General features: G+C 43.4%; 1 protein-coding gene and 1 long non-coding RNA gene across 2 annotated transcripts in view; both read left to right on the top strand.

Annotated features, from left to right (window-relative positions):
- The window catches only part of LOC130161382 (phospholipid phosphatase-related protein type 4), a 35,129-nt gene extending 21,098 nt beyond the window's left edge, over nucleotides 1-14,031 (top strand). The window contains exons 5-9 of the mRNA XM_056364645.1: nucleotides 2,270-2,327; nucleotides 4,646-4,819; nucleotides 7,045-8,430; nucleotides 8,488-8,536; nucleotides 8,627-14,031. Of these exons, the coding sequence (XP_056220620.1) occupies nucleotides 2,270-2,327; nucleotides 4,646-4,819; nucleotides 7,045-8,430; nucleotides 8,488-8,536; nucleotides 8,627-8,793 (1,834 nt within the window). The 3' untranslated portion in view covers nucleotides 8,794-14,031. The remainder of the gene's footprint in view (nucleotides 1-2,269; nucleotides 2,328-4,645; nucleotides 4,820-7,044; nucleotides 8,431-8,487; nucleotides 8,537-8,626) is intronic.
- Nucleotides 14,032-14,852: 821 nt separating this feature from the next.
- Nucleotides 14,853-23,590, top strand: LOC130161495 (uncharacterized). Its single transcript, XR_008826160.1, has 3 exons — nucleotides 14,853-15,501; nucleotides 16,675-16,819; nucleotides 23,526-23,590. It is a non-coding gene; the product is annotated as an uncharacterized LOC130161495 (long non-coding RNA).
- Nucleotides 23,591-24,023: the final 433 nt, after the last annotated feature.

Here is a 24,023-nt window from a genome sequence, read left to right as displayed (position 1 = left end):
ACTGGATCTAATGACTCGACTGCTGACGTTCCACATCCTGACACACACCGATCAAACAGCTCCAATATGAGACGAACACGGTTCTATAACAACGTTGTTAACAGGAGTACAACTATCCTCCAGCCCACGATCTGTCAATGATGGAGACACTAGCATTAGCATTAGAACCAGGTACACAGGTGTAGGTGTTAAAAACAAATATATAATATACTGTATTGAGTGTCTGTAAACCAGAGAGCAAGAGAGCTAGAACATGAAGAGGAGAAACGGAACAAATCAGCATATATATAGGAATTACTGCACTGACACAAAACCAACCAAAACACTAGGACCACCTCCCCATGGTCGTATCCCTCCGCCACTCAGACTAGTTCCACATCCTGTTTATCCAGAGTCAGAGGAAATATTAAACATCTGTGTGAAACTTTGTGAGGTCACACTGACCTTTGACCTTTGACCTTTAATGACCAAAATCTGTTAATCCTGAAGTCCAAGTGAATGTCTGCGCCACACGTGAAGAAATTCCCCGAACGTGTTCCGGAGAATTTGCGTTGACATGACGGACAGACAGAGAGAATAAAGAAGAATCAAGTCTCTCCTCCTGTTATAACGAATATTAATCTGTGCAGATGGAGCAGGTTCATTGGAACAAGTCTTTAGAAGAAATATAAATAAACAGAAATCAGTCATTCACACGATCCAGCCTCCGTCTCTTCTCACATACATGGAGCTTATCTTTCCTAATGGGGCTTGATTCACTTCACAGCTTCTTGACTTTAACTACAAACCATTTCCTGTTTGATCAGATCAGCGAGGATGATCTTCACCTGTGTGTCTGTTCATTAGTGAGTTACTGAGTCGACTCTGTTATTGTTTCCTTGTATGTGAAAACTGTGAGGAACAAAGGCGTCATCTTTAATCTCTTATCAGTTTAATTGGTCTAATCCTCACGCTTCTTAAGACGCAGTGGAAACAAACCAGTTGAGGGCCCGGGGCCCCTGAGTTCCAGGAACCAGGTGGTCAAAAGGCTGAACAACATCAGCAGCAGGTGAATACAGACGTGTGTTCAGTGCAGGAAGCAGTGAGGTGTTGGAGATGCAGATGCTCCTGTATGTGGACTTTGAACAGGCTTTTCTTTACTGTAATTATTCCTCCTGTTCACACAGATCATTAAAAGATTAACTTAAACTACATGTACAAGAACTGAAGCCTGAAACCAAGATGGCACCAGCCCTCAGAGCTGAGAGAGAGAGAGCGGCCATCTTGGAACCTCTCAGCTTAAACAGGCTCCAACCAGGTGAAGCCAGTCAGGTAATCAGGAAGTACCTGAGCAAAACACAGGAAGCAGGAAGAGGCCAAAACAAACAGGGTCACATGGATCATATGGAGGGAACTGTTGGTGGAGACGGTTCATCTCAGATTCACTTCAGATAAACTTGTAATGTCCTGTAATAATCTGATATACGCACAATAACATGCATATTAATATAAACGTTCATGTTAAAGAGCGTTATTTTATGCAGAGGCAGTTTTCATATGAATGCATTTTTTATGACTCCAGATGTTAAGTGTTGGTTTAAGACACACACACAGACACACACACACACATGCAGAGTCAGGAGTGAGGAAGAGGAGGGTGGAGTTGTCAGAAGTAGGTCACTGGGATGTTGCTCACAGAAAAACTGGGCCACATGTTCACTCTCAGTTTGTAAGTCAAGCTCCTGCTTCACCGCAGTGTGTGTGTGTGTGCGTGCGTGCGTGCGTGCGTGCGTGCATGTGTGTGCATGTGTGTGTTGGTTGGCTGCTTGTCTCGTAGCATCAGACTGAGACGTGGAGCCTTTGTTGGATTATTTTGGAGTTTCTAACGTGAACAAAAGCTTGACGAGGATGAAAAGAAGCGTCTCATTTGGTTCAGTCATCCAGCCTGTAACAACCAGTGTGTGTGTGTGTGTGTGTGTGGTGTGTGTGTGTGTGTGTGTGTGTGTGTGTGTGTGTGTGTGTGTGTGTGCACGCGCGTGTGTGTGTGTGTGCACACGTGTGTGTGTGTGTTTGTGTGTGCGTGTGTGTGAGAGATTCCTCATCACGCCTGTGTGTGTGTGTGCGTGCGTGTGTGTGTGAGATTCCTCATCACACCTGTGTGTGTGTGTGTGCGTGTGTGTGTGAGATTCCTCATCACACCTGTGTGTGTGTGTGTGTGTGTGTGTGTGTGTCCACCTCCTGTTGACTCACACAGATGTGAGTGAGTCTGTTTCTCTTTCATCTTTTGCAGAAAATCCTTCCCATCGCAGCACGCCACCCTCGCATCCTTCGCCGCTGTCTACGTTTCGGTGAGTAGCGGTTTGTTCCCACACACTTGGCCCTGTTCACCACCCCCCCCCCAATGATACAGTACAAGATGACACATGAGCTGCAGGTAGACAACATTTACGGTCTCACACTGGTTCTTTCTCCTGGTCGTGTTAAACCCACTTGTCTATCAAATGTCAAGGAACAAAGAAAAGATGAATGAAATGAGTCTGAGGGCAGAGAGCGAATGATCAGCTGCAGCACACTGAGCAGATCGCTGTAAACTCACCTGTGAAGGTGACGATCAGTCAGTGTAGCAGCTGCTCTGCTGAGAGCCTGTTTACACTGTGTCTGTTGGTTCAGCCTTCAGCTTGATGTGTGCACCAGACTGACTGAGAGGCAGGAGGAGAGTTTGTCCACAGTCCTGTTTCCCCTTGTCCAGTAATGCTGAAATATTAATAATATGAAGAAGTGTGTGATTCAGGATCTACACTGACTGACCATCACCTTCACAGGTGAGTTTTCAGTGTCTCTCTTCTCCTTTCCTGAAGCTGACATGTTTATAGATGAGTGGATTTAACACAGCGTGGAGGAAAGAACCAGAATGAGACAGTAAATCTGGACTAACTAAGAACACTCACTTTAACCCATTCAAACCAGAATGACACTCAGTAGACTCCGTACTTCCACCGAGGCCAGACATGTTCCTCCACCAGCTCAGATCACAGATCAGGTGAAGTTTAGAATAAGAGCGAGTTGGACATGTGAGGAGAGGAGGCGCTCTCTGAAGACAGAGCGGGTCGGCCCTCTGACAGAACCACAGACCAGAACAGTCTGGACTGAGACGTCTGGTGTGCAGGACGGTGATGACAGCGGGACACAGTGGCTGAGAGGAAGCCTGAGTGACTGAGGTCAGACCCAGAAGTGTCTCTGAAGGCAGCAGCAGAGTCTGAGTGTGATTCAGGAGGTCAGGGGAGACAGTGGAGGTCGATGACAGGCTGGACCATCTGTGAGGGTTTGAGATCTGCACCAAGTTCTTCTGTGGACCATGAACCGTCCCTCCACCTGATAGGCCAGTTTCCATCAGTGAGCCGATACAGAGCGAGCAGCCTCTCTGGAGATAAGTGGTCTCTGTGTTCAGTTAAAGACAAGGTGAGAGGTGATGGAGCAGCTCAGTTCTCACTCACAGCAGGAAGCTGTTTGTTTACACACAGTTAAGTTGTGGCTTCTTTCTATGGTTATGTAACCACTGTTGCTACGGCGACAAGTTTACACAGAGCAGTGAACTGTGATCACATGATCAGATGTCAGACTGAATGTATGAACAGGTTCATCAGCAGAATGTGATGCAGCATCAGACAAACATCCATCAGATCAATGAGAGGTGATTATTCTCCACTTGACATTTAGTTGTGTATATGTGTATATGTATGTGCACGTGGGTGTATATGAATTAAGACTATGCAGGTATAAATTAAGGTGTACGTCCAGTATGATGGTATATTATCTTTATTTGTACAATTGTTAATTTTATAGATAGGTGCAATATAATGACTGAATTCTACTTTACTTCACAAGCAGGTATGTGTGTGTATATATATATATATATTTATATACACACACACTCTTTTCTTTATATTTTTTTCTGCTGCTATTCATTCTGTCATGACTCAATGTTGACAATAAGGTGATATCAGACCTGACAATGGATGTAGCAGGTTGTAGTTAGCTTAGCATCAAGCAGCAGGTGAATGAACACAAGTAGTTTGTGTTTTGAATGTTTTCATTTACTGACTTGTGTTGAGCAAATGAATCCACATTGGAAACACCTGTTCAGAAGAGAAGCTAAGCTAAAAGGCTAGGCTATGAAAACGTAGCTAAGCTAACAGACTAGGCTAAGCTAGCTTTCTGTCCAGGTGTAACAGACGACTCTGTCATGTTTCTGTGTAAAAGCATCACAGATACAGAAACTGTCAGAGAGTGAAGGATGAATGAAAAGATGTTTTTACTGATGAACCATCTGAGCAGCTCAGAGGCTGCCGGCAGCTACCGCCTTTTAAGGTGGAATGTTTTCCTGTGTGTTCCTCAGTGTATGATTGACATTTGGAAATCAATCAATACACCTTAAAGGTCAATATGAAAACTGAGACCATTAGTTTCTATCAGCTCTCTGCATGACAGACTCTTTAGTGATCAGATCTTTAAGATCTTAAAAATGTAGATGATTTTCAACCTGATCATGTGACCTGTGGAGATTTTATTTCCTCACGTGGAGAAATAAAGTGGCGGAGCGTCGTTCCTGTGTCTCCAGCAGCTCTACACCTGTGACCTAAATCATTAATGTGTGGTTTGTCCACAGATGTACTTCAACAGCACTCTGACCGACTCGTCCAAGCTGCTCAAGCCCCTGCTGGTCTTCTCCTTCGTCATCTGCGCCATCATCTGCGGTCTGACCAGGATCATCCAGTACAAGAACCACGCCATCGACGTCTACCTGGGCTTCCTGCTGGGAGGAGCTATCGCCGTGTACCTGGTAGGAGCCAGTCCCATCAGCTGCTTCCTTTACAGTGGTACAGTCCTCCGGACGGACGTCAACCAGAAACTTAAACAGTGTAGTTAGATTTATTTAGAGGCACTGAAAGTGGAGTCTGTCACCAGCACGATTCAAGGCCTGTTGTTATATGTGCTAAATTAAGTCTCTCAGTAATAGTTGGTACTTAAGGTTGTAGCTGCAGCCACAAACCACCAGGAAACGAGCTGCCATCAGTTATTTGATTTATTTACAGGATGTTGATTCCCAGGATGTTTACCAACAACAAAGGAGGAAAACATAAAAACAAAATCTGCCCCTCAAATCTAAAATCTGGCCTTTAAATCGCAATGTTTCAAATAATAATTAGCTTTACTTCATTAATTAACAACTAGAACAACAGATAGAGTAAACGATATCAAGTTAGAACACATAATCCCAACAATGAAAGATGAAGAAAATCCTACTTAGACTGACGATAAAGCCAGACAAGACACAAGACAAACAGAAGTCAAAGGGTGAGGGGGGGTTTGTCCCCACCCTGGGGTGTGTGCCTCCTTGTGGAGAGGAGGGACTATGAATCTGAAGTTCCTAACAATAACATCAAACACTGAATCTCATCTAACCCAGAGCAAAGACAAGTCACAGTCAGTCAGTGATGAAGACGAGGAACATCTGGCTTCAACAGGAAGTACGAGCAGTTAGCAGTAACAATAAGTACAATTACTTGGGTACTGTATTTCAGTGTATTTCTATTTAAGTATCTGTACTTGAGCATTATTTGTTTTAGAAAGTGCTAACTTTTACTCCTCTACACTTAAAGACAAATATTGTACCTTTGACTACATTTCTATGATCTTATTTCTAAAATGTGAAACCACACACTGTGTTCATCACAGGAGAAAAACCAACCACAGCTGACTCCTCCTCTGTCGGCCATGTTTGAACCGCTCGGCGTCCTAATGATGGAGACGTGAGATATAGGATCTATACTGTGAGGATCTATACTGTGACTCTACACTGACACACACACATCACCTGCACAGACTGAATACTTCAGTGATGAGATGCTTCAGTCTTTGACTTTAATACATTTGCATTGTGGGTTATTGAGTGTAGAGTGACGGGAGCTACGGAAGCAGAGAAAGGTCATACCCACAAATACTGTTTGATCCCGTTACCTGGAGATAACAGAGCTCTGTTATGTTAGATAACGGAATAATTATCCTGCGATGACGGCGTTCTGTGGCGCTGCGTTTTCTCCAGATAACGGGATAAAGATATATTTGTGGGTATGGCCCTCCTCAGCTTCCGTAGGGAACAGTGGACAGACAGATACTTTGTTGGTCTCTGTAGGGAAATTGGTTTGCAGCGTAATCACAAGGCACAACATCACAGAGCCATAAATCCTGGTGAACAGACTCATGTTGCTCCTTCACCAGAGAAGCAGGACGTCTCGTCTGATCGTCATGTGACTCACTCGTTTAAAAACTTAATGTGTTGTGGAACAAATGAAAACTTGGAGCTGTTCCCAGATGGCAACAGTTTAAATGAAGAGGCCTCTTATCACCCACAATGCTGCTCACCTCATTCATCAGTGAGTCTCTGTAGAGGATTACTGTGGCTCAGAGTCAAAGCAGCAGCTCAAACACTTTCAGTAACACGTTTGAAGCAGTGTGTTGTCCACAGTAAAGAGAGAGAGTCTCTGTTGTGTCTCAGTGTTTGGGTCGGTCCACAGGACCACACTGAGCCCAACGCCAAGGTCAAGGTCTAATAACACAGTTACTACAGTTTGTGTTTTAACTTTCAAGGCTTCACTTTCTTCCACTGCTGCAGGAAAGTTTCTTCATCCATGAAATATTTTCTGTCTTCTGTCACAGTTACAGGAGAATTCAGGTTTTAGTTTCCCTTCGTACCATTCAAGGTTTTTCACTGAACTCCAGCTGCTTGAGTTTCACTAATGGGACTGATGGGACCTTCATTAACTCCCAGATCGTTAATGAAGGTTATGAAAGTAGTTTGCTCTGATTGGTTGAAATTTATTATTTTATTCATCTTATCTAATTGATAAATAAAACTCTGGTTGATTTTAAACACGCAGGTAAAGGTGTAAAACCTTAAACGACTGTGTCATCTCCGTTTCCTGTAAGTCAGTTTGAAATCGTTGGACAACATCAAGTGAAACCGTCGTCAGTGTTTAACTCTGAACGACCTCTGTGTTTCCTCAGGGTTTGTACGCAGTGGGAAACTTCCAGCCTAGTGAGGAGTCCAGCTGCAGCCCCCCTCCTCTGCTGCACCGCCCCCCCTGCTCTCTGCCCCACATCAGCCAGGAGGCCGTCCTTCACCACCTGCAGATGAAAGCCAGCATGGCCGGGGAGCCGGGCATCCCCACCTCCCACTCTGAGGGCCTCCTCCACCGGGGGCTCCAGCAGCAGAGGCCTGATGACGGCATGAAGCACGCCGGCGCAGACGTGGAGATGATCTCCCCCCGCGGCTCCCAGAGCAAAGACGCCATGGTGACCTTTAGCCACACCCTCCCTCGGGTGCACACCCCCCAGGCCATGGCAGCATATGAGGAGGCAGCCAGACGTCACGCCGCCACGCTCCACCACGCCTCCATGGACTCCAGCCGCTCAAAGCAGCTTCTGTCTCAGTGGAAGAGTAAGAACAACCACAAATGCTCCCTGCAGGTCCCAGACTCCTTCTCCTCCTCCGTGGACTCCTCGTCAGGTCAGTCCTCCCAGCACCCGCACCACCACGGCAGCATGGAGCTCCGGTCCAGCTCCGAACCCTCGGCCGTGGGTCTGAACGGCGGCTTCGACGGTCACGCATACATGTCCAAACTGGCCACAGGCGCTAGCACCACCCTGCCCAGTAACTGCAGTGGCATCACAGGAGGGGCCAGGATTTCCATGCAGTCTAGACCCGGGTCTTCACAGCTGGTGCACATACCAGAGGAAGCTCACGAGAACTACAGCGTCGCCTCCCCGAGGACGGTGGGAGGAGGAGGAGGGAACGAGGGGATGTCGACAGTGAACAGCACAGTTCAGGCGAACTGGCACAGAGCAGCAGAGAAGACGGCGGCATGCAGGACTAACGACGCGGGGCAGAACTCCCAGCCCAGAATCATGCAGGTCATCGCCATGTCCAAGCAGCAGGGCCTGCTGCAGACACACTCCAAGAGCTTAGACGAAAGCAGCATCAGCTGCAGCGCCGCCGGGAGCTGCCAGGGCTCCGCCCGCTACCGGGTGCTAACTGATCCAGACCCCCCCAGCAACACCGGGCCCAGCTCACTGGGCAGCACCACAGGCAGCATCTCAGGGAGCACCGGGGCCATCGTCCGAGTGGAGGCCCACCCCGAAAACAACAGGCCTGTGATCCAAGCTCCATCCACTGATGGAAGCGGGTCGTGGAGGTGGCGCTCCCTGGATCATGGCAACGGAGGTGGTGGAGGTGTGGGGACTGGTGGAGTGGGAGGAGGACCAGGAGGAGGAGGTGGGAGTTTGAGGCAGTCCTTTGAGCTCAACGATCTAAACAGAGACTCAGAGAGCTCAGACTCCGTACGTGAAGGCTCCATCGACAGGAAACGCACCAATCACATCGTCACCGCCACCGTCAGCACCCCGCCCATAGTTACTGTTCACACTCAGAACACCGGCCAATCAGAGCAGAGGCTCCACCCCCAGGGCCTCTCGACCATAAGGGTCACTCCAGGGGATGGTGGTGGTCCTGTATCTGGAGGAGGAGGTGGAGGAGGTGGAGGTGGAGGAGGAGGAGGAGGAGGAGGAGGAGGAGGAGGAGGAGGAGGAGGAGGAGAGACCGCCTCAGAAACCCTCTCAGTCGCCTCCAGCCGCGAGTCCACGCTGCGGAGAAAAGGCAATAATATCATCCTGATCCCAGAGCGCGCCAACAGCCCCGATAACGCCCGGAATATTTTCTACAAGGGGACGTCGATGACGCCGGTGTTCAAGGACTGACGCAGCTCACACTGCAACACAGCTGCAGAGACCCACAGTCAGTGTCACCCGCCACTGTATGTACCATAGCTTCAAAAAGAAAACCTTTTATTCAGCATGAGATTTTTGTACATGTTTACACTAAAGCACAACCTTTTCAGTGTTGTAGAAATAATCACTGTGTACTTTCGTGGTCACTCCTGAGGAAACCTATTGTAATGTCCATGCTGTGCCAGTGCTTCGGGGACAGGAGAACCTTTTTTAAACCGTTCTGTACGTTTTGGATATAAATCATCACAAAAGAAGAAAACAGTGAGTAAAACACAGTGACGTTCAAACTGTAGCAAACCTCTGCAAAATACCTGTATGATAGCTGTGAACCAGTGTTTACTCTCCCGCACTGTAAATACTGTGTATGTTTGAAAAGGGTGCTACGCCAGAAAATACTATTTACTATACAGCATACTATATCATTTGAGTAGATAAAGAAAGATTTATTTTACAAAGAGTGAACAACTATGACATTAATATGTGACAGAGATATGTTTTGTATTTTGTCTCTTTTCTGTACAGATACCACATACTCAATACTGTTTTGAACCATAAGTGTGCTTAGCATTCCTTCTGTAGCTATGAAGTCAAATATGCTGTGACTTGCACTGAAATATGCGTTTACTGTACCTTGTATACTGTAAACCCTGACCTTATCTTTATATCCTCGACTTACATTCTGGCCTCCACGTCAGTCTCATATCTACAGCACAGAAACAGCAGAATATTATGCTTCTTTATACCAGAGGATTATTAGTAATGCAATACTTGACCTCAAGCTTTCCAACAGGTTTCAATGGAGCACTTTGACATTTTGCAGAATATGCCGTCAAACCTGCTGCCGAGTGCTGACATTAGCAGAGTCGCACAGTGGGGTCGTTCCTTCAGGAGTGTCCAACAACATCTAACCAGTTCATGCTTGAGTCCAGGTGAATATTTGTGCCATATCTAAGTTCCTTCAAGGTGTTACTGAGATATTGTGTCCATGAGAATGAGACGGACAGACAACCTGAAAACAATATGGCTGCCGCTCACAGACCTTGTCAGGTTGCTGGCAGCTGGAGAACTTCCAAGGCTGGATTGCCAAGAAACTCTTAATGTTAAATCACACAAGCTGTTAGAAAAGATCTGTTCTTAAATTTACAAATAATTTCAAACCTGGAGGGAAAACTCAGCTGTATCACTGGAAGATCATGACTCTATAAACTGCTTCATTAATTCACTTTCAGATTCTGATTATTTCAGTATCTATGGAGCCTTGTTTTGATCTAATCCGAAATAATGAGGGGTTTTAAATGTACTCCAGCTATGGTTCGTGCCAATAGCAGCCAAGGCTCATGGGTATCGTAGTATTCGTAGCAGTCAGTCATACAGAACCTCTAATTTTTCTTTGTTAAGAAACACTGACGATATTAATGAGAGAAGGTTTAGAAACAGCAGTTCACAGCAGTGGAGGCCAAAACCACTTTTCCACTCGGCATCAGTTTGATCCCTTTGTGTTTTCTACAGAGAGACAGTCGTCAGGGATGTGTTTAGCCTAGCTTAGCACAAAGATCGAGGAGTTTGCACCAGAGAGTTGTTGGTCCAAAACATAGTCTGAAAATAAAGATTGACGTCACCTCTGTGACGTTAGCCACGGATTTCTGAAGCTAAGAGTGAGCTGCTCCACCGTTGCCAACTTGGCAGTGTCTGACTCCGCCCCTAACTTCCAGCTAATCCAAAAATGGTAAAAGAGGAGGGGCGTGTGTGGAGACTTTCATTTATGCCAGTTTGTGGCAACCATACGCTCACCCACCTGTCACTCAAAGAGGCCACGCCCTCAATCCTCCATAACTTTAGTCCTTAATAAAATGTGAACAGGTGAGTTATATAAACAGGTGTCATGAAGGAGGAAATTAGCTCTAGAGACTAAAAGGCTGTAAACATGTTTATTTCTGCTGTAAAGTTGGACATTTTAACATGGGAGTCTATGGGGACTGACTCACTGTTGGAGCCAGACTCTAGTGGTCGTTAGAGGAACTGCAGGTTTCTATTCATGATACACAGGCAGAAGCTGATGTTGATCTTCTCTCTTAACTCAAAATATTTTCCAAAATGTTGAAGTGCTCCTTTAATCACTCTGTCTAAGAAACATTAGAGCTAATTAATCTCAGTTCTTCAGAAGCTATGTGCTCACCATAGTAGCAAGATTCAAACTGGTTTAGCTGTCGCCTGCATTTCCAGGTGCTACATGTAGCATTCTTCAACCAGAATATATTGAATAATATTGCTGTCAAATTTGATACCTCAGTATAATTATCATCTTTGGCTTTGCTGAACAGAATGAGCATGTAAGAGGTGATCTTTGCTGGGTTAACGCTCCTGCCACCACCTGCCGTTTGCACTGGAAGAACAGCACCTTCTCCCAGTTTTGTGCTGTAAAGTATTTTCCTTTTGTGCCATAAAGTAACCAGCATATTTTCTACCAAAACTAACCCAGTGTATCAGATGCTCTGTAGAGGCCAGTAGAGGCTGTCTGTTGATGGTGGTAGTAGCTGTCTCACATGAGTAAGTTTATTAATGTGCAGTAGGTACAGGATGGTGACTGTTGGACGAGCTGAAGGCGCTCTTGTTTACATTATAGGGCATATCATTCATTTGTAGCTCAGTGGTGAAGGAAGCATCCACTGGATATAGAAATACATTTGATACAAACACTCCAGGATTTGGCCTGTGAAAATATTTTGCCAGAGTGACTCGGTGAGAAAATTTGCCAAAGCTAGAATTTTTCATAGGAGACGAATATAAATCATCAGATGGAGTTTTCAGTATTTGTATAGCAAGCCTGCATTATATTGTACATGATTTATTAACATTTGCATGGTCACTTTTCTATAGTGCATATCACAAGATTTCTATCATAAATGTGTTTTATTTGGACTTTACAGAGGTGTTTAACAGTATGTACTTTAGTTACAGTCTGTGTTTCATAGTGAGAGTTATATGACAATCTTTTGTATCTAAGTACTGTTGTCCCTTCAGGTCATTAATACAGGCTGGTTTTCTTTTTTTTGTTGCGTTAATGGAGCTGCCACTCATTAATTCATTTAAAATGTGTACATAATTCAACAAAAGAAAATATTTTACAGTAACCCAGGTAGATTATTTCATTTTATTTAAACTGCACCTCAGCCTCGTTTCTTGTACTCACTGTCATGTTGGTACACTTGTTCTGACTGCTCTGTTTGTGAAACACAATCCAATGAAGGTTTAATTTAAGCATGAGTTAACCAGGACTATGTCATGTTATTAGTCATGTGAGTGCAGACATGCTAACCAGCTTGGCCAATAGTAGTTTTCTTCACTGTTGTCCTGAGGTGAATTTTGGTACAATACAGTGTGAAATATGAAGTGCTGTAAAATATTCAATTGTTTTTTTAAAATATGTTTTTATTTCAATTTATACTTATACAAAGCACTATAAGGCCACAATCTTAACCATAAACAGACTTCAGTGTAATACCTTAACAGACAACAGATTTCTTTCTTTCTATATTTTTCTTACTGTCAACAAATCGCATGAAGAGACCAAAACCAACGATGCATTATTCTGTGTCTCTGTACTTCCCTCCTCGATCTGTGGCTCGTAGCCTGAAGCCGATTGGCTCCTACTGACGACACCAATCTTTAAAAACAGATCACAAATATATTGTCTCATTTGGAAGTTTTTGCTAGTGCTACATAGCTAACGTTAGCATTCGCAGCTGTTGACTCTCGAGTCTATGAGAAACGTTGTGAGTTCAGCATCAAACTTCATTCCTTTACTCATCAACATCTGTCTCCAGAGGTGGAAACAAACACCAATGTTAACTTTTGTTTCTATCACGTCTTTTCTTCTACTGACGTTAGCATGCTAACGAGCTAGCTTCGGCCCGTCACTTTCTGATAGCGACTCACTGTAGCCCAGAGGACGTGTTATAACCTGTTGTTACAAATAGCCCCTTTAAAGCCTCAGTAATCAGATCAAACAGCTGGCTACTGTCATTTCTTAGTAAAAGTCACTCATACAGAAGATGATATTTCATTTGTTAGGGACTATATTTTGCAGTGGAATAATACACATGATGCTCTATTGAGTATTTTGGCAGCAGGGCAGTATATATGGGATTGAGTCAGACACACACAGGATACATTCATTATTTGGCTTTGCACGTGGGATTTGAAGACAAATACCATCAGATTTATGTTTATTTTTCTTTTACTGCGTCCTAACCTGCAGATTAACATAAATCAGTGTGGCCTACTATGACAGGTTTTTAGCTAATGTTAACAAAAGCTGCTGATCTACAGACAAACTCCAGAAATCAGTCTGTATAAAATTAAAGGAGCTCCTTTTCAATTCCAATACAGGACTAAACGCAGCACTGAAGATTTCCTCCAATGCAACACAGCTGCCCCTGAAACACACAGCAGCTACTCATTTATCTGAGAATACCGTTTCATACCAGCATCTTCACAGCTGACATATCAAAGATGGCTCCCATTGTATGATCGATGTGAAACCAGCCTGTATGACATCACCTAATCATGGCCGTCATTACAAAGTTGAACCTACATGATGTGAGGGTTCAAGACACAAGTTACATTCTTTAGATTAAAGCCTTAACATTGTCCATGCTCCCTTTAGGATGACATATAAAATAAGAGAACTCCCCCACGCTTTACCCAGAGTAACATATCTAATATATATATTGGATATAAAGAAAAAAAGATATGACATGAATATTTCTATGGAATTGTTTTAAATGATTTGTCTGATTTAGAGTCTGTTCCAAAGGCCTGTGAAATCAAAGAGTGTAATGTGACACATGGGTAGAAATGTAGATCCAATGGGTAAAACTGTGAATGGATGCTCTCTGCATGTGTAGCCTCTTGTGTTGTCCCTGGATGAATAATAAATGTTTTCTGATACTGTGATCAGCTGTATGAATTCTATGCAGCAAGAAAAAAAAGACTATAAAATGGATTTTCTCATCAGTCGAGTTCAAAAAGAAAAAAAAGGCTCAAAAGTTTCTTTTTTCGTGTAACAGTCAAACATAGCAAAGTATTGATTGCTTAAAGACAGTTGAATCTAGCAATCACACTGAGTATTCAGAGCACGTTGATCAGGGTAGATGACAAATTGTGCATTGTCTAAATGATTGGAATAAATGTTTGCTATTGAAACCAGTCGATGTATGTCCTCTCGTCCATTGTCGTGTCAGACTGACAGCACTGGTTTCAACCCAGAGCACAGAGAGTTTTGAATGAATGATTTGTCACGTTTATGAACTGCCCTAAGAGTCAGTGGGAGGTAGATGGTTGGGTGGGAGGTGTACCAGTGCTTGACCAGTTAAAGCTAAAAGTAGAGATCAATTAGACAGATGCCAAAGTGGAAGTGATATCTTTCATCACACCTCAGAACGGAGAGCAGTGGTCCTCAAACCTTTTCACCTCAAAGACCCTAAACTGACACTAATCAGACCACCGACCCCCATCTGATCAGATTCATTACAGAAAGGGTAATATATATATATTCAGGAACCCCCTCGAGGACCCCCGGGGGCCCCCACTACACTGCCTCGAAGGAACTGATGCCTGTTTGCGTCCATCTTGTAATTTACTGCCCCCTTGTGGCGGCGGGAGCACGGACGTATTATAACACATTATGATATGATATAATATTATAATATATCCATGGGCAGGAGGCTGTTGTCTATGGAAACTAGCTTAACTAGCAGCCGTTGCAACGGTAGATTCTGTCATTTTCGTGACTGTAACTGTCCCATTTACCAAGGCTCGTCACACGAAGGGGAACAGCGTTGTTGGACGTTTGCGCATGCGCATTGAGGATAATCATGGGATCCTTGACAGGTGACTTGCTATAGTCAAAGTGTAGCTCTTGACAGAGCCTTGGATTACTCTCTCAATGGCTCTGGTTCATGGTAGTTCATTTCCTTGAGATTTAGTTCTGGTCTTCTCGTCTCATTTGTGACAGGTGAGGCATCCAATCAGCAGCCTGCCTGTGGTGGGGAGGCGGGACACAAAAAAAGGAAAAGAAAAAGGAACATCAAGGTAGCTAGGTGAGCAAAGCTCCTCTCCAATTCGGTAGAAAAATGTAAATAGTCGATTAGAGGAAACTGAAAGCTGTGTTTGATTTAGAATCCACTGAACTTTATTTTTCGACTGCTCTTTGGACCAATAGAGCCACAGACTGATGCTTTGGGCGGGAGGCTAGCAGTGTAGCGCCGGACCCGTACGTCACCTGTTGCTATGTGACAATTCGGAGAGAGAACAGTTAGCTTGTTAGCTAAGTAAAGTCTGAAGCACCAGCTTTATTAGCTGGACGAGTCACTTAGTTCAGACAGCCTAGCGTAGCCGCCAACCGTGTGACCGTGACTGCCAAGAAATGTAGATTAAAATCGGCAGGATAACAGCGCCATTTCACAGCAGCTAGCTCAGACTCCGGACAAGAGTTGTCGATGCAGGACGCGGCTCACGGACGCGGCTCACGGACGCGGCTCTGTGACACAGCGGAGGATCCCCCTGACATCCAGACGCCATATCAGCGACCCACCCTGGTTCATCCACCCTGTGAATCCTCCGACCTACACGGCCTGATGTTTGGATTTTGTTCACTGCTTCTCACCAGAGACTGAGGTAGGCTATGGTTTCTCATTCCTACTGTGAACTGGAAGCTAACCACAGCTAAGACTGGTACTGCTGCTTACCACAGAGGGCTACGACCTGCTATGAAGACTGGTTTTTATCTCTTAGTACTGTGAAATCCTTTCCAAGAGTACTTTGTTTTGCCACCCTGCATTTTATTAATTATTCATTGGCGTTTAAACTGCCCTGGAGTAGTGGCACACCATTTATCTAGCTGGGTACAGTGAAGGGAGGGTTTGTGCTAGACTTGGTTTTGTTTTAGGAGCACACCACACTTCAGGTGGCCTCCTGGTACAGGAGTATGGAAGCCCACCCTACCATACCTGTATGACAACATACTCATGTAGAAACTGGAGCTAACTGCACTGGGCTTACAGACCTAGATCTTGTGTTCTCCTAGTCCTTCAGGGCAGGTCTGTACTAATCACACCCTACATAGCAGGGTCTACTCCTGCTACAATCAGTTATGATATTATATGTATCATACACATGTGCATATGTGTGGAAACTAAACTTTCTTCCTGAGCCTTAAGAGGCAGCAGTACCAAGTAAACAAACAAATTATTATATTAAATTAACATCTCTGTGTGAGATCTGCAGGAAGTTTGAGAAGTTTGAGACAGAATATTGTTATAGGAGTTGAGCAGCTCCTTTCAGGAATGGATCAGTATGTAGGTTGTGTGTGTGGAGAGAGAGAGAGAGAGAGAGAGAGAGAAAGACTACCAGCAGAAGTTAGTTGTATAGCGGTGACTGTAACTTTGTAATGCATATCCCCTGTGCTTCAACCTCAGTCCAGAGACTGAGCCAGGAAAGGTTAACACTGAGTGTGTCACAGTCAGTTCATGGTAAATATCTTGAAGATTAACATAGAAGTCATTTTTAGATATTTTTCTTCTATACTGCGCATTTGATATGTTAACTGTCAGTATGGATGAGGACTAAACCATTCATTGACATATCAAAATCACAGATATAGCTGAGTGCAATATCCAAATCCAATATGATTACATAAGTCATATGTAATCATATTTGCTACAAGACCCAACAAAATCATCATTTTAATTTTTTTCCAGTGAAAATGAAATTAAAAATAACAATTCTCACTGAAATCATGACTTATTCAATGGTTTTTTTTTTTGCATATCGTTCATCCCTAATTCACAGGAATAATCCACTTCTTCAGACAGGAAGGAGAGAGAAAGGTGAAGATGTCCAGGTGGAGAGCAGCAAGATGGAGGAGAGAGACTTTCAGCACAGGAGAGACAGACAGCACTAAATCATGAGACAGGACATCTACTGTCATGAATAGGTATGTTCAAGTCTGGTTGGTGTTTTAGTGGTTGGTGTGAGATGGCGATATTATTCTGTATGGAGGGGGGTGGCAGGCTGGTTGTTTGGCTCTGCTTGCCTATCTGTTAAAGTCACAGCACTCAGGGTTTGCATCCTGACTCCTGTCTGTTGTTGGGTTTAGGTAAACTAACCAGTTTGGAAAAGATTGTGGTTTTTGTTAAAGGTTAACAAACACGTCTCAAGTTTCCGTATTAAACCAGAGCAGGATCTTTCCCCATCCTTAGCAAAGTGCAGTGAGTGACTAAACATAACCTTAAAGCGTTTATAGATGCTGTTTTCACTACAAGTGGATAAATCTCCAAATCAAGTATTTAGGATAAATTCAGTATCAACATTTCCTCATTATGTTTGTGAAAACATAATTGAGTCTGCGGGTGTGTTTCCATATTTCTTACTGTGAATTAGTTGTATATAAACATAATTCTGTCGTCTGACCGAACCAAAGACAGTGTTGGCAGCTGTGAGTTTAATCTCTTCATACAGCAGATATACTGCTCTGTAATGCTTTACTGAGCAGAACCCAGAGCTGCCTGCTCCCTTTTTGCCCCAGATGTGTCCTTTGAGATGAAAGCTCAATAATGCAGCATTAATTTCACACATATTTAGGAACATTTTTTTCTCTCTTTCAAGAAGATCTAGTCTTTTTTCCTCTTCTGCCCCAACTGCTCTCTGTTGCTTTGTCTCTGTGGCAGTGTAACAAAACTTGTTAGCATTGCCATGTGTAATTATCATCATTTGGTTTAAAGTAGGTCATTGAAATGACCTAAATGAAAGAGTTTATTGAAGAAAGCTCAACTAGTTGAGAGTCTTGAGAACCAGTCTTGAGTCTTCAGAACCAGCAGAACTGAGGCCGTCTGTGAAAGTTCTGCAGGAGAGTGTAGGAGCACACATACATACATGACACAACATACTGTATGATGTAAACATTACATAGTCTGAAACTGAGTTTTAACAAAAGCATGACCAAAAAAGATCTAAACACAAATACAGGGTCTATCAGCCAGACCACAAATCAGCTCATACAATACATAGCCAAAGGTTAGCAGCAGCGAGTGGTGCATCTGTTTCAGTGATATTTATGTGTCTCTGAGCTGCTACTGGTGAAAACATCAGTCTGTTAGTCATGCTGAGGACAGTCTGTCTAAATCCAATCCAGACCTTCCTGCAACAGATTCACACTGACATCCTCTCTGTAAGGACATTATAGAAAATACTATTGCACACTATTCAAAATGCCATGAGAAATCATTGGTTTTTATATATATATATATATAAAATGCAGGGCTAATCTGATGAAAACATCTAAGATGCTTTGCTAGTTTTAAGGCAAGTCTAAAGTATCTTGTAAGTTTTATACTGAAGGAAAAAATAGAATCCTAAATTGGATCCTGAAACATGCTCAGAACTTCCTGTTTCTGGTGACACCTGCACCAAAAAATAGAAACTCAGTGTGATGAATTTCACCTTCTTCCAAGCTGCACGGAGAAAGGCAAAAGTTAGTCTAACCAGTGATAGAGGAGGTATTCATATCCTTATGTTAAGGTAGCAACACTGCTTTGAAAATGTCACATACGTAAGAAGAGAGAAAATGTACTAAATGTCTCCACAGTGAAAATAATCATAATGCAGAAATATGGCTCTTATGGGTGTTAGACTATTATTTTATATGTTACAATCTATTATTGGATTATTATTACTGATGAATTAATGTGTGAGTGCTGAATGTTACTGTAGCTGATGTAGGTAGAGCTATTAAAACTAGATTCAGTTCAATTGATAAAAATGCATCATACTGTATAAATTGATGATTAAGTACAGAATGTAATTATTTTACACAGCTGTATATACCATCCTGAATATGAATAAAATCAAGATATGTCATAACAGGGACTAGTGCACATGTAAAAGGAAACTTACAGACTATTACATTGATGAAACTATAATTAATTCCTGTAGAGAGCCGTGTCGCTGTCTGTCTGAGCCACTGGGTCAGTGTCTGTCTTCCACAGCTAATGTTTCACCAGAACCTGACACCCCCGTCTCCTGTTTCCTCCCTCTGTGATGGAGCAGGACGGAGGAGGCTGTGTGCCATTTTTAGAAAGGCCACCAGGGATTAGATCCTCACTGTGGATGTTCAGAATTATGGCCTGAGACTATTTTAAGAGAATGGTTATTTATCATGAAATAGGAATAATAATGAAGGGATTGTCGAATAGTGTTTTCCCATATCCAGGACCAGTCTGCCCATTGAACACACACCAAAATGATATCAACCCTCCATCAAACCCCCAGTAAGACAGCCAACAAGCTGACCTGGGATCAGTCACTGTAACAGAAGAAGAAGAGTCAGAGGTGTCAGAGCTGAGCAGCATAACACCTTCAGTGTACAGGTGGAATTAAAGGACAAGAATAAAAGCAGGGATCCCACGTATAGACTTGAGTTGAGCGGCCCGCCCAGGTATGTTAAAGGGACGGTTCAGGTTATTTGACGTGGAGTTGTGTGAGGTACTCATGAACAGTCGTTACATTACCCACAGTAGATACAGCGGTTAGGAAAGATGTGTTGCTGTGGGTGGGACCACCAGAAAAAATGTTGTAGACACTTTTAAAAAGGCCCAGGGAAACAATCCAACATCTGTTCAAATGAAGCTTCATGTAGAATATTTTCAGCTCTTCATCTCCCCGTGAAAACAGCACCTTCCTTTGGCTGTCGGTCGGCTTTCTAACTGGGAGCACGCTGTATCTACTGTGGGTAATGTAACGACTATTCATGGGTACCTCACACAACCCCACGTCAAATAACCTGAACTGTCCCTTTAATGACCACCTAAGTATATATGCTTTTATATTTTACATTTTATTTGTGTGTTTTTTTCTAATCTGTCAGAATGACACTGTCTGTCATCAGTTAACTATTGTCTACCTGCTCCTCTGCACCTCTTCATTCTGCTAACACTCAAAGACAAACAGAAAGAGGGAGACGCATGGTGCTCTGTTAGAAGATGCAGACATGGTGGATATTGAGCATATATTGTAAAACAACCCCTCTTCGTATTAATGGATCTATTACTTTGATAATAGCTTTGAATTTTATTAAAGACAAAGGAGACTCTGCTGTGTTGGAAGCTTAGACATAGGAGTGTATTCAGATCACGTAATTTAAATGCTACAGGCACCAAAGTTGTTGTGGTGAAATATAAGGAGGATTAGGTTAGTTTTCTCTTTGGACTGTTGCAGTTAGAAAGACACGGACCAGCTATAGCTGAGGTTATACCACTAATGCATTTACACAGCAGATGTGTGTGGGTTGATGCTGATGAGGAGAGTCACCACAGGTAGTACTATGCCTGTATATGGTGATATGTACAGTATATGTATATGGTAAGTCACTTGGTTGTAGCAGTAGTAGTGTGTGGTTGTAGAATACTGAGGGCTGTAGACGACACACTAACTGTCCTGATATTTTCTCAGCAGCGTTGTGTATTGATTACAGTCAGTGCAGAAAGATGTTGTCCCTTAGTGTGAAGAGGCTGCACAGTGACATGGCTGAGTGTATGAAGAGTTCGTACATATGAAAATCAAACTTCACCGTGCTGAAAAGCTCAGCTGCTCTCAGACCATCCAGTCATGTCAGGTTTACAGTGAATAATTCAAATTGCACTAATCAATAATTTAGAAATACACACTGGAAATGCTAAAGCTGCCTCATTCAAAAGGATGAAGAGCCTGACAAATTATTTAAAGGTGCATTGCGCCGTGTTCTACATTAGGTCTGTAGAGATTTGTTTCTGCTGAGTGAGGAAAGGAGGACGTGCGCTCTGTTCAGCTTCTGTTCAGCTTCTGTTCGGCTTCCAGCTTCATGTTTTGTGTGGTTTCGGTAAATGATGGTCTCAGTCTCAGATTTGTCTTGAATCCGAACTATTAATTAAGAGTGCATGGTAGAGCGCGTAGCATTAAGGCTAAGTCCTTACCACAGCGGCCATAGGTTCGAATCCGACCTCTGCTGCATGTCATTCCCTCTCTCTCTCCCCAACCTTCCTGTCTCTCTTTCACTGTATCTAGAATGAAGGCATAAAAAGTCCAATGAAACAACAACAAAAAACAACAATTATCAGTTACATCTGCGTTACAGCGTAATATATGTTTAGTTACTGGGAATGACAGCAGCAGTTAACACACCAGACTCTTCTCTGAGCTTCAGTCTGACCTCCGTTATCGTCCTGGAAACAGTTCACAGGCATCATGTTGTCGTGGCTGAGGTGCACATTATGTAGCTGCAGTGTCTGATTCCTGCCACTCCCACAGCAGCAGGTAAACCTGTCCCGAAGGGGGCGGAGTCTCTCCCTCTCAGAATAATGTTCTGTTGGACTGAAGTGTTGTTGGCAGGAAAAGAGCAGAGAGCTGTTTTAGTTGTTTAAACTTATAAATGTCCCGTGTGTGTGTGTGTGTGTGTGTGTGTGTGTGTGTGTGTGTGTGTGTGTGTGTGTGTGTGTGTGTGTGTGTGTGTGTGTGTGTGTGTGTGTGTGTGTGTGTGTGTGAGAGATGCAGATGGAGGAGGAGCAGGCTTTAAGAGAAAATAAGTGAGTTAGATTGTGAAGCACTCAGTGTGTTTCCAGGATTAACCTTTTTAAAATGTCATGATAATCAGAAGAGAACAGACTCTCACCTTCAAACCCTCTGACGCCTGTCTAATTAACTTGACTTCATTTTTTAAACTTTTTAAACTTTTTTTTTTTTTTTAAATCTCATTTACACACATGTAAACAGTTACTCCATCACAGATATGCAAATGAGCATGTCACACAATCCAGCGACCTGTAGCGACTCTGAAGCAGCTTTAGCTTCTTTCTGTTGGAAATATCACTGGTTACAGACTGGAGGTGTGGAGCTTGAATGATGGGGATGTTTACCTGGCAGAGAGGCTCCGTCCAGTCAGCTGCATTATGGGAAATGTACGTTTCAGTGTTTTTAGAGATGAACTACGGTGGCCCTAAGAGCTCAACGCACTGCAACTTATGAAAACACCGACATGCAAACAGATAAAACACCAACAAATTCAGAGAACATCTTCATCAGTTTCACAACACGTGCTGCAAATACTCACAACACAACCTGATCACTTTTTTGTGTCCTGAAACACTTCTGTGGTCATCTTTGCTACTTGCAGCACGTTTCAGAATTTGCTTGTGTTTTGTGTTTTCTTAAGTTGCAGTGTGTTGAGCTCTCAGGGCCACCGTAGTTAAACTGTACCAGGACATACAACCCTCACTGCAAAGGTTAGGCAACTATATAATGAGCTTTTCTCTCTTCTTCCAACCAACCACACTTACAGTTGTTCCCACTTTAATTTGTAGGATGTGTTTTCTTTCCACTGTTTCAATGTTGAAATGTGGAGCAAGTGAACAGCCAGTTTTGTTTCCTCCTGTTTTTATCAGAAGAGTTAACGTGCTCTGAATATTTACATTTTTTTAGTGAGCTCTGCCTTGTTTATTGGGTTGGCCTTCTCCATGTTGAAGCTGATCCCAGCTCCATCTTTTTTATTACACTGTATAGTGAAGTCTGTATGTTCCCCAGTCTGTCTCTGTGGCAGCTTGGGACTTGGTGAAGATGCGTCCCTCTCATGTTGTGTTTCGGCTCCTTCCAGACAGGACAAGACAAGCCGTCTTCCAAGTTTGTGGCATTCAGGTTCATTATTAACTTTGAAAATATCATGTCACAACACACACTTAGCCCAAAAAGTGTTTCCTTTAGTGAAGTTCCTTATTTAGAGGATGAAGTTTGCTGAGTTGAATGTGCTAAATGAATGTAGTTACAGTTAGTCATGATAAAATACTCTGTATGAGATGACAGATTTATGTATTATTAATATAATTAATGCCTTCTACATTTGTCACGGTGGTGTGTTCAGTGACCTTCTGATTAAATGGCCAGAGCAGACTCCATGAACCCACTGACTGGTCATCTTAATGAGTCACACAGCCACTGACTGAGGATGACCTGCTGTAATAAGATACGTGGAAGAAGAGGCAGCATCCTTCAGACAGCTGTCAGCAGCTAAAGGTTACGCCTTAATTTGTCCTCTCCCACATATGCAAAGTGACGGAGCTCAGTGGACTCATGCAAAGTTTGTTTATACAGTGTCTTTCCTGATCAGAGGTCGCAAAGTGCTTTACAGTAAAATATAAAGACAAAGCAAAGAGAGACACAGTGTAAATGTTGAATAAAATGGAGATAAACAGAATGAAATGGGTCTAGAGCTGTTTCTTAAAGGTGTCCACAGTTTCCAGATCTTAAGTCCAACAGCACAGAGTTCTGAAGTTTAGGAGCCACAACGTTAAAGGTCCAGTCTCCTTTAGTTTTCTGCAGCGAGGAACAACCAACAAACCCTGAGCAGGTTTCTGACTGTGCTAACTGTGAAGGTTTCCAGACTCCAAGCTATTGGCTTGTGGTTGAACCACCGTGGCTGAGTCGAACCCGTGTCTGTTGCGGTTAGGACTAAGCGTATGTGGTACGTGCTCTGGTGAGATACTGAGGCGCTCCTTGGTATCTACCGGCATGCTAACTCGCTCTCAAAGCTCCTCACACTGCGGTTTGTTGTTGTGTTGTGTTTCCTCTGGCGCTCTCCGACTACGTCATGTGACAGACACATGCCTTGTTTTTTTAAGTTACCTGCCCTTTTCCAAACAGTGTCCAGTGAGGCCTTCCCAGGTGGTTCTGTGTAACAAACAACGTGCTACATGAGGTTATGACCATGCAGGGCTCTAAAGGTAATCACAAAAAACCATCTTGGTCATCATCTGCTTTCTGTTTCCTCTCTGATTTTATTCTGAAAATCCTTATTTTCTTGGCAAAATGGCTAAAGAGGAAGTGATTCTCTAACTGTTGCTGCTCAGATGGAGATCTACTTTAGTAACAAAGGATTAAAATATATCATATTATCAAAATAATCTTGGTGGCCAGTTTTGGCCCACGGGCCGCCAGCTGCCAACCACTGGTGTAGGAGATGTTTTGCTAAAGCAAGTGAATGACAGTAATCTAGGACGGATGGAATGAATGAAAGGACCTGCGTGTCAAGCACTTTGATTCAATCCTGTCAGCAGTTCAGACGGAGATGAGAAGAGATTCATGGTTAAAAATCAGAGCACAGGGACGTCGGCACAGGA

This window comes from Seriola aureovittata, chromosome 20, assembly GCF_021018895.1.
Source record: "Seriola aureovittata isolate HTS-2021-v1 ecotype China chromosome 20, ASM2101889v1, whole genome shotgun sequence".
NCBI classification, from domain to species: domain Eukaryota; kingdom Metazoa; phylum Chordata; class Actinopteri; order Carangiformes; family Carangidae; genus Seriola; species Seriola aureovittata.
The sequence above is the reverse complement of the archived record's forward strand: the minus strand, read 5'-3'. Positions and strand labels throughout refer to the sequence as shown.